The sequence below is a fragment of the Acipenser ruthenus genome, chromosome 12 (genome assembly GCF_902713425.1).
Source record: "Acipenser ruthenus chromosome 12, fAciRut3.2 maternal haplotype, whole genome shotgun sequence".
Taxonomy (NCBI): Eukaryota; Metazoa; Chordata; class Actinopteri; order Acipenseriformes; family Acipenseridae; genus Acipenser; species Acipenser ruthenus.
The window spans coordinates 25,767,641-25,782,463 of NC_081200.1; the positions used below are offsets into that span (position 1 = coordinate 25,767,641).

Below are 14,823 nucleotides of genomic sequence, written 5' to 3' on the forward strand. Positions count from 1 at the left end.
ACCAGTGGAGAGCAAGAAAGCAGTCATTTTATTTTTTGTTCTCGATTCAACTTGAATGAAATCATAATGCTAAATCGATAAATTGATTGATTTATTGGCGCCAAGATAATAGCTCAAGTAAAAGTAGAACATTGAAGGGACTATATCATCTACTGCATTTTTCTGACGTGTTTAATCGCAATATAAGTTAATGCAGATAAGCATATTAGTGAATATAATTCCCCACTTAAATTCCACACAGTCAGCCATGAACGGTCTTTTCAGAAACTGCTTTTGTTTGAATAGTTAATGAAGCAAGGTAAATTATTCACCAACGCAGAAACAACACAGAGTAATCACAAACACACATAATAGGATATTACCGCTTTCAATACTGCAGATCTGTATTGATTACTCTACTCAGAACTGCAGACCGCTCTGTTAGTATAGGAAAGATAATTCAATGTCCCAATATAATCCAGCTGTGGTTTATCCTGCTGGGGTACGGGGGTGATCAAATTGACCAAAGTAAGAAAAAACATTTCTAATCTCTCATAGAATTTTCCATTATATTGCTGTAAGATGTTTTAGTCCATGGTGTGCATAACTCAACAGTCCACAGCAAAATGCTAATGGACTTGTGAGGATAACAACGTTTAAGCAAGAAAATGTGTTTATGCTTGATTATCACAACTTAAACAGCCAACCTTCCTTGTCAGATCAGGTCACTCATGGGAGAGGAAAAGAAAAATCACCTTCAAGTTGGTGAGAAAAGCAGTCACATTTGTGAGGTCACCTTTGATATAAAAGGTAATCATTCCTGGACAGCCAATGCACTTCGTTTCATTAACTCATATTGAGGGTGTGAAGGCAATCCTGAGGAGGAGCGGGTACAAGTCAAACCAAAGCAAATCATCCATATATACATTCTGTGTTATAAAAAATGTAAAAAGAAATTCACAGAACAGTTCTATGCCTTATGGTGTCACACATTGCAAATGATCTGCAAGTTGAAAGAGCTTTGAAATCAGTACTACTTGTTTCCATTGGCAGCATTCCCAGTTAACACTGGCAGAACTCTCTAACTAGCTCTGATGCAGAAAGCTATCCAAGAGCAGTGCAATGCGCAGGACACTAGATGAAGGTGACCTTTGTGCAGCATCCAGTTGCAGATTGCATCGTAAACTGCAGATGGAGAGTATTATAGTGCAAATGTAAATGTGATAAGAAAGCCACCTATTTTTTTTTTTTTTTGTTTTGTTTTAAGTTTTCTACTAGTACATAATTACCTGGGAAAACAACTTTGTCAACATGGGGGTCAGCTTCAAGGAACTTGACAACCGCCATTGCATTAATGAAATGCTGCTTCATCCTCAGGTGAAGGGTTTTCAGCTCTCTGTTACACAGATAACAGTCAAAGGGGGAGGGGACAGCTCCAATTGCTGTAGAAAATAAAGAGCATTCAAATTTACACAAAAAGCCATCCGAGAACCTCCAAAGGCAATGCTTTAAGCCCTAGGGCCCCTGGCTACGGACCGTCACATTAGAATTAGACAACTGGTGCACCGAGAACCTGCTCAGTTTAAAAACAACAGCACACCTCTGTGCATTGTGGGGCACAAGAACAGAAGAAATGCCATTATTCAAACAGTGAAAAATACACGGTCCATTAAAATATATATATATATTTTATTCAAATATAGAAAATCACTGCCTTATTTACTGCAGGTTTCTCTAAACATTTACCAATATAAAGCAGCGGTAGACTTTACCATGGCATTCATTTTTAAACTCTTTCTACTGCTTTTTTTTCTTAATTAAATTACAAAAGCTGCAGCATGGAGGCAGTGATCTGTCCAGATCTCCGACTGCCGGTGGGGTATTTGCAAAAACCTGTGTGTGCTTTGCACTATTCTTGCCAATAAAATAATGTGCTGTTGAGAATCGCAATAACCCTAGTTTTGAAAGGGTGCCTTTGATTCAGTATTTGTTTCTTGACGTAAAGATAATGTGTCATTAATCAAAGAACAGCTGTGTACATTCACACATTACAGAGCATACGTCCAATGTATATACAATATATAGAAGATTAATTAATAGGACCATATGCAGACATACATTCATAAATAGATGGCATCTATCAGAGCACTTTAATATATTAATGCATAATATATAAGTTTACAATAATCTTCCATACCTAGGTTGTATGTGCTTTGGAATAGACACCATCTTAAATGTTTGACATATAGGTTTATAATGCCCGAGTGTGCCACCCTGGCGGTTCTTAAATTGCAGCCGTCATCATCAAGGGATGACCCAATAACATGGACTAGTGTTCGATTGTGAGGTAAAAGCCTATTATGAATGAAGATACATAGAAGACATATGTTAATACTACTACTACTAATAATACTCTTCTTACCATTCTGCAAGAATTTCAGTCGTTCATACAGGTCATCCCGATTCACAGACACCAGTCCCATGACAACATCACTGTGACCTGCACATACAAATTAATACTGCTATTGTTACAGGATGGTGGAATGATTAATCCGAGAGAAGCAGAGCAACGTTATTAAAAAAAATTCCCATCTAATTATTTAAATATTGATCTGGCCTGGCAGTGCACACTACTGCGTGGCAGAGTACATACAAACATCTGCTCCAAGGGCCAAAGGCCGCTAAGAAATAAGAAAATTAAACTTAACTATTGTACCTCGGTCATAACAATAATGCAGTGCATGGTAAAACACTGTCCTTTACCATATATTGTATTTATGGTAGCTTGTCATTTTATAGATTTTACCACCAGCTAGAGTACATTATTTATTGAAGTATTAAATGCCACAGAGGAGATTTAATGCAGTAGGATGAAATCTTTGAAGACAAGGCCTTTTAAATTTAGGAACCAATGACAAGTGGGTGGAAGGCACACAATAACACTTCTTTTGGATAGTATTCATCAAAAAACAAATTCCCATTCACAGCCCACACCAGGCTGTGCATTGTCTCCCTCCTGTTTAGCACAGTACAGACCACAGAACCTTGTTCAATACAAATCTAACCCAACATGTTTATGAACAAGTTTGGTTAGGCCTTGAAAACATTCCAAATGCCACATCCATAGAAGTAGCTTCAAATGACATTTTCTTGGGCTGCTTTTTTTTAATTCAAATTATTACGATGTATATTTTTTTGTTGATAGTATGTTAAGGAGCTTTGACTTGACTTCAGGAGTCATTTTTCAGATCTAGTTGCCTGCCATAGACATATCAGCAAAAGTGTCTTTATATTAGTGAGCGCCAGCACCATCTACTGCACAGCAGTATATTGCCAGCGAAACTAAATAAAACGTATTTGCAGCTGCCGCTGGCTCTTACTTTTAGAATTAAAATCATTGAAATAACTAAAAATGAAGGAAATGAAACTCAAAGCTATTTATTTTAAACGCTGCTGTTTCCTCCTATTGTTTTCAGCCTCACGCTTGTTCAGTCAACTCAATGGGTACGACACTGACCTGGAAATAAGCAAACATGAAGGTGTTGTCCACCACGACGATGATGTCTTTACTGTGAGCGTGGACAACATCCGCACAGCCTTTGATATCAATGACCTTCATGGCGGGGTTCGTTGGAGTCTCAACCCAGACAAGTTATATTCACATAAAGAAAAGCATAATAGAAGAATACTGCATTAAACTGAACATACAGGAGTTCAACAAAACAACAGCTTTATTTAGCACACATCATTGTGAGTGATTTCTTATACCCCCTGAAATACTGCCTTCAAAAAATTCAATAAAGAGGCTGTCAGGACATATTATTATTATTATTATTTGTTTATTTAGTAGACGCCTTTATCCAAGGCAACTTACAGAGACTAGGGTGTGCGAACTATCCATCAACTGCAGAGTCACTTACAACTACGTCTCACCCGAAAGACGGAGCACAAGGAAGTTAAGTGACTTGCTTAGGATCACACAATGAGTCAGTGGCTGAGGTGGGATTTGAACTGGGGACCTCCTGGTTACAGCCCCTTTTCTTTAACCACTGGACCACACAGCCTCCTTTAAGATATATTAAAAATAATTCAAAAGCTCTATGAAAGCTCTACAGGGATTACAACCACTACCATATTCTGAACATAAAAGTGCTGTACGACAAGCTTGAGATCTTATAAATTGAAAACGAACATGGTGTAATTAGGTTTAATTAGGTGTAATTATGCAAATACTGTTTCTGGGTCATTTAAACCACAAATAATAGTGTACAAAAATACAATCCATAATTAAACATTTCACTTAATTTCTTAACACTTTTTTTATAATCAACAAGCCCAATTAACTACTATACATTGTGTGTAACCATTCATACAGTTGGTGCATGTCACACTTAGAAAATTGATAGAGGAAGTGCATCTGTATGAATGGAATGACAACAAAAAAAACGTTGTATTTAGCTTCCACAAGGGGGTGCTGAAGCGTTGTGTAAAGAGAGTTTAATAAAGTGTTTAATGGGGTTGGTTGACTGTGGATTGGCAATGGTATACAAAGCCTTTCGCCTTTATCTCACCAGTGGCTCCAGTTATCTCAGACCAGTTCCTAGTATATACAGGTGTCCACATCACAATTTGCATTATCTGGCCTCAATGTCGCCTTACAGCTGCAACCTGCTTAGCGATCAGGTGGACTGAAGATCAGTGGGTAATCTCTAACCTTGACCTGCCAATGCAACGCTCCCAGTGGGCCCCAAGCCAAGATTGGGCAGTTCTTATTTGGTTTAAAATTTCAATTTGGGAGTTATAAAGGATATCAGACTATATATGTAAATGTTCTGGCTATTGACATAATAACTAATGTTTCTTTCTAGTTCTAGTCTTCCTTGCTCCCTCCTCCTTGGTCCCTCCTTCCTCCTCCCACCTCCATGATCCCTCCTTCCTGCTCATTCCTTTCTGCTCCTCATAGTACCAAAGTAACAGTACTGGGTCATGATGGGGGTCATTATAAATAAAACCTATTCTGCCACTACTTATTGAAATACCCTGTTCTTTAATTTTCCGAGTCGAAGAGATAGGGTGCAAACTGGCCATTCTTCAGTTTAAAAGCAGGCCTGTTATTTACTGTGTATTTATTTTTTACCAGCTTTTACCATGCGCTCTCTATAGACTTTACTACACTTTGCAAGCTTTGCCATTTATACTGCACTTTTGCTGTATTTTGCTCCTTTCTCAGATATCATTAGAAAACGTTTTCCAACACTTTCGTCGGTCTCATGTTTGCTCCATTCTAATGTTCTCATTTCTAGTCTAATATAGTACCACCGTTGAAGAAGCAAATTACAATGCATTATTTTTAACTTTGGTACTGAAAAGGGCACTTAAGGAACGGGTTTGTGAAAACATTTTATTTTGGAAAAACAACTATTTGCATGCTCAAAACTTAGGCCCTTGTTAAATAACTTTACAGTCTTTACAAACAACTTATTTTTGCACGGTCAATTATCATAGTTTAAAATAATAATAAAAATAAATAAATAAATACATAAATAAATAAATAATCTAACGCGTCAATAAAATGGTGTTGGAAAAAATAATCTTCAATGCTTGTCCAGAAATACAATATCGAGGCTTGACGAACACAATTGACAACCAACTCAAGCCTCGCGATATCCAACCTCCTAATCTATGGTACAGTATTTGATTTACAACATCTCGCGAGATCAGAAGCGGAAGATGGTAGATTTTTTCCTTGGTGTAGTCAGTGAGTGAGGATACCACCTTGGAGATAATAGGGAATGAACGGTTTACTTTGAGTTACGGGGAAAAGAGTCGTTTAGCGGTTTTGTTTTTGGTCATTTTTTTCTTTAATTCGTGCTGTTTCTGTTTCGGCAGCCGTATGTTACAGCCTGGGGAGTCAATGTTTTCATGCTGTGCTGTCTGTGTAATTCATGTTGCATTGTCCAGTCCGAGAAGCATCGCCACAGCAAGCGACAGCAACAACTTTAATCAATTCCATTGTCACTTCCACCGTCGACCTGGTTGTTGATATTTTTTAATCATAAAAAATGACCGGTGAAAAGATACGCTCTTTGCGCAAAGATCACAAACCCAGCAAAGATGAGGAGTTCTTAGAACCCGACGAGGAAGCCGCGACTGGGACATTCGCTTCGACCACCAGGACGAATACTAGTAATAAGAGCAAAGCCAGTAAGATCTTTAGCAATCATAAGCTGATCAAATCTCCGTCGGTACAACAGCAGCAATCACAGATCAATGCAAACACCAATACTAATACTAATACAACAATTGAGACTGTTGATGACAGTAATAAAAACCCGATCATCAGGAACGTGGAGGATTTCCCGATGCACGAATGTGTTTTCCAGGGAGATGTGCGGAGGTTGTCATCACTAATCAGGACCCACAATATATCTCAAAAGGATATGCATGGTGAGTATATAAGTACATTGGATGGTAAAACAGACTACAATGTAAAGTGTCGGCTACAGACTTGTGCAACTTGCCAAGTTTCGTGTCTGCACTATGCTGTATATTTGACTCGCGTTTCTGTATTTATACGGTGGTGATTGAGTTCTGGCTCGGATGGGTTTGACTACGTGGAAGATGTGTATCAACCTTCACCCACCATGGAAAGGTGACGGAACACACGGGACATGTACAACGTTGTAGTTGCTTTTTCTGTTCTCAGTCATCACTGAGTCGGTTACTGATGTCCTCCACAGAGTGTGTTATTATTTCTGGGTCACTTGATTGTTAATTTTATTATTGTATTATTTTATGATCCATTAGCCTGCCCAGAAAGATCGCATCAGCAAGTCCTCTCCACTACTGCATGTAAAGTAATAATACCCAAAAGTAAAATAAATCCGGTGTCTGACTGTGTATATTTAGACTCTGACCATACTGACTTGTAGGAGTCTGATTGCATTAAAAAAAAATCTGACGAGCCAGTTATGTCTTAATTTATAGCTTCTGGGAAAACAAAAATTATGGTCAGATCAAAAGGACTTTGATCAGATGCAGCTAGTTTTGTTTCCTTGGACCCTATAGCCTAAAGCTTTCAACAGTAAACCAAACTTAAAAGCACCTTGATCAATACTGTATTTGTCTTCCTTGTGATAAAATAAAATACATATAGGCTGAACATGGGTATGAATATATTGTAATTAAAAAATATATAAAAATAAAAATGTGTTCCTATAACACTGATTTTGATAATGTGTTCCTTTAAAAGCCAATTTGATTTCCCTGGTCAAGCTTCTGTTACTGGAAGATCATTTTATTTTTTACAGTACTTTATTATATTCTGAATGTACATCTGACTGTAAGTGCACTTAGGAATAGGGAGAGGTGTTATACAGTATGAGGTCACTAGGATTTATAGTTACATAGTACAAAGTTGTTTTTTTTTATCCCTTTCCAATCAAGAAATACATTTTTTGTGTTGCACAAATTAATTCAGTTGGTTCCATCATGGGCTGCAGCATGCTAAACTTACAGACATTTAGCAAGTCTGCCTCCATACTGAAGAATTGCCAGTTTGCACCCCATCTCTTCCACTTGGAAAATTAAATAACAGGGAATTTCAATAATGCTTTTAGCATTGAATGCCTAAATGTAAAAAAAAACAAAACAAAACAAAAAAAAAACGTTGTCCATACGGATTCCTTATTGACCTTTCTGACTTTTTGGGTTTTGTCTCGCTCTTAGATTTTTCGGTGTCAGTAAAGGTAGATTTATGCTTGGCCTGCCCAGTGATTCATTATTGTGTTTATTTTATAATGCATGTTTTTGTATTGTAATATTTAAATGATCTAAACAGTGGTGGATCCTAATACAAGCGCTCTCTAAGAACATAAGAACATAAGAAAGTTTACAAACAAGAGGAGGCCATTCGGCCCATGTTGCTCATTTGGTTGTTAGTAGCTTATTGATCCCAGAATCTCATCAAGTAGCTTCTTGAAGGATCCCAGGGTGTCAGCTTCAACAACATTACTGGGGAGTTGGTTCCAGACCCTTACAATTCTCTGTGTAAAAAAAGTGCCTCCTATTTTGTGTTCTGAATACCCCTTTATCTAATCTCCATTTGTGACCCCTGGTCCTTGTTTCTTTTTTCAGGTCAAAAAAGTTCCCTGGGTCGACATTGTCTATACCTTTTAGGATTTTGAATGCTTGAATCAGATCACAGCGTAGTCTTCTTTGTTCAAGACTGAATAGATTCAATTCTTTTAGCCTGTATGCATATGACATGCCTTTTAAACACGGGATAATTCTGGTTGCTCTTATTTGCACTCTTTCTAGAGCAGCAATATCCTTTATGTAACAAGGTGACCAGAACAGAACACAGTATTCTAGCTGAGGTCTTACTAATTTATTGCCTTTCTTATAGCTTCTCCACATTATCTAGATGAAGACATTTCTGAGTCGACATAAACTCCTAGGTCTTTTTCATAGATTCCTTCTTCAATTTCAGTATCTCCCATATGATATTTATAATGCACATTTTTATTGCCTGCGTGCAGTACCTTACACTTTTCTCTATTAAATGTTATTTGCCATGTGTCTGCCCAGTTCTGAATGCTGTCTAGATCATTTTGAATGACCTTTGCTGCTGCAACAGTGTTTGCCACTCCTCCTATTTTTGTGTCGTCTGCAAATTTAACAAGTTTGCTTACTATACCAGAATCTAAATCATTAATGTAGATTAGGAATAGCAGAGGACCTAATACTGATCCCTGTGGTACACCACTGGTTACCTCGCTCCATTTTGAGGTTTCTCCTCGAATCAGTACTTTCTGTTTTCTACATGTTAACCACTCCCTAATCCATGTGCATGCTTTTCCTTGAATCCCTACTGTGTTCAGTTTGAGAATTAATCTTTTATGCGGGACTTTGTCAAAAGTTTTCTGGAAATCTAAATAAACCATGTCGTATACTTTTCAATTATCCATTGTCCATTTTGTATCCTCAAAAAAATCAAGCAGGTTAGTTAGACATGATCTCCCTTTCCTAAAACCATGCTGACTATCTCCCAGGATACTGTTACCATATAGGTAATTTTCCATTTTGGATCTTATTATAGTTTCCATAATTTACATATAATAGATGTCAGGCTTATTGGTCTGTAGTAACCAGGTTTGGTTTTGTCTCCCTTTTTGTGGATCGGTATTACGTTTGCAATTTTCCAGTCTGTCGGTACAACCCCTGTGTCAAGAGACTGTTGCATGATCTTGGTTAGTGGTTTGTAAATAACTTCTTTCATTTCTTTGAGTACTGTTGGGAGGATCTCATCCGGCCCAGGGGATTTGTTTATTTTAAGAGCTCCTAGTCCCTTAACACTTCTGCCTCTGTTATGCTAAAGTTATTTACCTCTACCTCCAGTCCTGCTGGTGTTTTCCTCTTGGGGTGATTTATTGACCCACTTAATAACAGTAATCTTTTTAAATGTGTCATCAGTAAAAAAAAAAAAAAAAAAAAAAAAAATTAAAATTAAAAAAATCATAATGATAACCATAATGAGGTCTTTATTATTTTACAAACATAACTGCTCTTTGATGCCTACTGCTTGAAACATCCGTGCCTTATTAAACAAGTCGGTCAGACTGTGATTTGGGAACTTGTCAGTTCTCTAGGGTGCTGCAACTGTATGCCCAGATTAAGCCAAATATGACAATTTGCTGAAATAAAGGATACACCAGAAGTGAATTGAACTAAAAAGTGAATTATTCTGGGAAGATTGATTGGCAAACTGTAGTAAAATGCCTATTTATGTAAATAACACATTTAAGGGGTCAGCTATTCATGTCCAGCAGCAACTAGTAATCTCGTGTGTGTGTTTAATTAGGTTTTCTTTGGCAAAGTGTCAGAGTACTTCAATGCATTTGTAAACAATAAGCAAAACCCAGGATAGACGTACAGTTTGCCATATATAGAGATAGTAGTGTAGTTCTGTCTTTAAAATATACTATTTGGATGCTAGGAGAGGGGTCTCAGAACCCAGGTTTCCCTCCTGACTATTTTTTACAGTGGTACTATACAGCACTTGTGCTGAAAAAAATGTAACTGTTTTGCCACTATTTTGGAACAGCAAGAGAGCTGTTACATTTGTCATCACTGTACAGTAACTTCCCTCTGCCCTTTGTAAATACAGTACAGTACGTAGGTATCAACAGGTTTTGAATTTTAGTAAGGAAGCAAGCAGAAGCAATGGCTGCACTTTGTTTAGTATGCCTACTTTGGTTGTTACAGTAGTTCTGTAACAAGAACAGTTTTAGTTTTCTTTCTTAAAGTAGTGCAAATTGTGTGGTATAAAGACCCTGTGACTGGACAGCTTGCTGCTGTCGTCCCCAGACCAGGAAGTTGACACACAGGCACTGCGAGTTGAAGCGCTGCTGTGCGTATTTATTAAAATAAAAAAAAATAAACAAAACACTTTTACAAAACACAGAGCAAAATAAAAAGGTTTATCAAACAATCCCGAACACAAAAATACCTCCACCAAAACAAGTATCGTGCTGGTCCTTCCTTTTCTCCCAGCTCTCTCTCTCTCAGATCGTCCTCTCTGATCACTCACACCGCTATGAGTGGCTGCTGTGCTTCTATACACGTAGCCATCTCCAAATTAGCAATGAATCAACTAGGGGTGCTTCTTTCATTTCTTTGAGTACCTATCGGCATGGCACCAATATTGTATTGTGCTTGACTGCGTGTCAAAGGTTAACAGTGTGCCATCCTGAGATGTCGTGCAGTGTATTGATGCCATACTTTCTATTTTGTGGATGAAATATCTTTGTTAATAATTATTGTCTAGTCCTAAAAAAAATGTAAACATTATACCAGACAATTAGTGTATGCAAAATGTTTAAATGTTTAAACAATTTTTTGGGGGACCAGGAGATGTGAATAGTCAGATTATTTTCCCAAATGGTTTCCTGTGGTGGGTACATCCCGCATTAACATTTTTTAAAATGCAGTATTGCACCAATAGCCTTGCAGCCAAATAATATTTTTCAAGAACAGGCAAGGGTAGCCCCCCTAGTTTAAAGAGGGAGAGTCTCTTTTTCTTTATTCTGGGCTGGGAACCTTCCATCGAAAATCTACCCAACAGTGACAGCATATGCTCCACTATTAATTCTAATTATTATATTGATTATTGGTAGCCTAAAACTTAGTTCCAATCCCCACATAATATCATTATTTAAATGCAAATAAAGATTTTCCCATCCAACTAACAGCATGATTTTTCATGGACATGGCTCCCCAAATAATATCTATAGATCAATGTCTTCATCTTTTTAGGTGTAAAATTGACTTCACTGGGCCCTGGGGTCACAAAACCCCTTGTGGGGTGGGAAACGTGCACCATTGCTCAACACTGGTTAAACCTATAGAGTCCACTCACTATTTTCTGTAGGAGTCTAACCCTGGTCGTTATTGTTATTATTATACAATGTACTTCAAAATGGCCTTTTGTAATTTTTGTTTATCTTGCTTAAACTGCATTGGTTGCGGGTGTATTCTGCGGCATTTTGAAGCAGAAATTGATTACTGTGCTGTCTTTTGTTAAGTAACAAATTCAAATTTGACTGAATTTTATAACTGGAAATTATAATTGTTGTTGGTTAAGTGAACATTTTAAGGTGCGCTGCATTTTTAAGCCGTGTACGCTTAAAATAAGAATTTAACGAACGTTGTTGTAGTTGACATTGCGTAGGCTACATTTCTTTTCTACTGTACAGTATAGGTAGAAGTTATAATACGCAATGTTTGACAGCACATGGCTATAAAAGTTAATGTCACATTATATATCTTTTTTTCTACAAATGCAAAATGTTATTTTTGTGTAACTGTTGTAAAACAAATGTATTAATTGCTGTCAAGCACACAATATAATACTACATTATTCTTTGTATTACATTTCTGAAGTAAATGTCAAATACAAGTAAACAATATCATTTTTTAACATTTATAATTGTAAAACAGTTTAAATATAGCCCCTATGCCTTGTTCTAGTAGTAGCTAACCTGTACTATCTTTTATTATCGGTATCCTATCAGTATTGATAGGATTAATCAATCCGGAGATGGCCACATTCTGCATGTGTTTAGAGGGATGGGGTTTTAACCCCATCCACACTGCCAGACAGTAACAAACCATTATATTCATTTATTTATTTTTAAATAAACCCACAACAATACATTTTAAAGCAAAACAATACATCTCCACAAACCGTTATTTTAAATACACCTCAAATAATACATTCTCCCGTTCTACATAATCCCAAATAATACATTTATCAGATGGGCTTTGGGCCCCATTGATTACATGCAGGACTCTTCTGCCTGGCCACAGGACCCATAAACGCCTTCTGATTTAGACACTAATCCAGTTGCTACGTAGAAAGGTGTCTATAAACTGCATTCCTCCACAGGTTACTGAAGCTTTCCATGCACTGCACTTCAGATACTCGTGATGAAGCATTCTTTATGAATAGGGGCTTATGTTCAGTTTGATTTATAAGTAAATGTCATGCCCATAAACCCAAGTTTTTTTAAAATCATGATAGTATGGATTATTTGATGATCTTGGGGCAAGTTCTGTTATGCTGCAGTAGCACAACCAATGTTTTTATAAACTCATCAGATAAGCTTTAAATTCTCCAATAAATTTGATACGAAAAACATTTGATAAAAATTAAAAGTAGAAAATGAACAGGGTCATTACATAATGCTTAAAAGCTTATTAAACCATTTAAAACAGTGAATCAATCAACTAAAAAGCGAATTACTTGAAAGATTGACAAAATGTTGTAAAACGCTTATTATATTAATACCAAATTGAAGTGGTCAGCTATTCGATGTCCAGCAGCAACTAGTAATCGTGTGTGTATGTGTTTTAAATAGGCTTATCTTTGGCAACATATCAGAGTACTAGTAATTCAGTGCATTTGTTAACAGTATACAAACACCCATCCAGTATATTCATTCCAAAGGAAACCCCATTATAGATGTACAGTTTGCACTATATGCCGCTATTTTGGAACAGCAAGAGAGCTGTTACATTTGTCAGTCGGATCACCTTTACGGAAGGTATAGTAACTTCACTCTGCCCCCTTTATGTACAGCGCTGTACGTAGTGATCAGCAGGTTTTGAATTGTGGTAAGGAAGCAAGCAGAAGCAGTGGCAGCACTGTATTTGTAGTAAGAGTCAGTTAGAAACAGGAGAAGCATGTTCCCTGCAGAACAAACCCGTGAATCAGAGTAACTTCATAGTTTGTATTCTGATGGCAGATCCAATATCGATTGATAACTCTGGCATTAAATACTGTATTCACTGTATTTGGTCCTAAAATAAAGACCTGATATTTCTGATTATTTGGTCCCGCTTCATTATGTTGATCTCATGCATATGGAGCTTTATTACAGTATGTGCAACACATTGGACTCGGATGTCTGTCTACAGTAGCAGAGACAGAGAACAATGCAGCTCAGTGCCACATGCCTTTAAGAGTTCTCCTAGAGTCTATCTAGAGAGAACAACGGTGGCTGTTGAAAAGCCATCAGACAAGACACAGGCATCTTTGTTCGAAACTATAGTAGTGCACTGGAGGAACATTTATTTTTATATTCTGTACTGGAACATAAGTGCTGTCTGTATTAGTTCCTGACAGATGGAGACAAATAAGGGCAAAGCTACAGTAAGAAGCCCTTAAACAGAAGTTTCACATTTTCTTAAACTCAAGTATAGTTTGAACTGGTGCAAACAGAAGGAACATTAGGACCATTGTCTATCTCTTGTCTGTGTTCAGCCCACACTTTTATTTTCTCTGGACTCTTCAAGCAGAGTCAAAACACATTGTACATTATTAAATCCAACAGAAATAGAGTCTGCCATGATGAAGATAGCATCAAAGTACAGCCTTGAATGCTAGGTCTCAAAGTGTATCAAACAAGGGAAACCTTTTAGACTCTTCCAGAGTTTAGTCTTCCTGTTGTTATCAATGACCAAGCAACTCACCCGTCTCATAGCAGGCATGAAGTTAAGGTCATGAAGGGCAAGGCAATGTTGCCTTTGTTGGGTGTGAAAAGTCAGGGGCACCAAGGCAGTTCTAGGGGGCAGAAAAGCAAAACATAAATCCAACCCAAGGGCACAAAGACGATTTCATACTCATTCATAAAACAACAAAAAATAAATACAGATAGCCTATTATGTTGATGAAATTTGAATTCAAACAAACATAAATCAATGTTTTCTGAGTGATTCACACAGTAATTATTACATAAATAAAATATAGGTCCATTGTAAAAATAAAATGGTATACAAAATCCAATTTAAAAGCAACAAACTTTCATAATGAAAAAATACAAAGGGTAATTTGGCAAAAAATAAATATTTTTACTAAACTTGGTCAGCCTGTTAACAAGAGCTAAATATAGCACTTGTCTGTGTCCTGTAATTAAAGCTTTTTTAAAACCCTCTATGCCATGTGTTTCATAATTTAGGGTAAGCAAGTTCAACTGGATTTCATATAACATGTTGTCTGCTGGTGAAGCGAATGTTTAATCAATGCATTTTTAAATGCTAAAAATAGTATTCTTTCATGGAAATTGTCGAAATTGTGAATTCCATGCTCATTGTGAAAAAATACAGCCTTAGTGATGCAACAGCACAAATAAGTGATGTCAGTGAAGGGAAAGTTAAAGATAGATTTTCAGGAAAACTGGCTATGATTTACCCATGTCTGCACAACTGTAGTTTGCTAACCACTGTAACTTGAAAAAAAAAATAGAAACTTTGTTAGGCAGTGGTGATGCTCTGCATAATGTT

At 37.0% G+C, this 14,823-nt stretch overlaps 1 protein-coding gene and 1 pseudogene across 3 annotated transcripts in view; one reads left to right on the forward strand and one right to left on the reverse strand.

The window, feature by feature from the left end:
• Nucleotides 1–704: 704 nt before the first annotated feature.
• Nucleotides 705–4,903, reverse strand: LOC117417239 (cystathionine gamma-lyase-like; annotated as a pseudogene).
• Nucleotides 4,904–5,672: 769 nt separating this feature from the next.
• LOC117417328 (ankyrin repeat domain-containing protein 13C-like) overlaps nt 5,673–14,823 on the forward strand; it is a 65,954-nt gene continuing 56,803 nt past the window's right edge. For 2 of the 3 annotated variants that reach the window (XM_059034710.1, XM_059034711.1), the window contains exon 1: nt 5,673–6,426. In XM_059034710.1, the coding sequence (XP_058890693.1) occupies nt 6,042–6,426 (385 nt within the window). In that variant the 5' untranslated portion in view covers nt 5,673–6,041. The remainder of the gene's footprint in view (nt 6,427–14,823) is intronic. The other variant, XM_034029395.3, reaches the window with a different exon arrangement.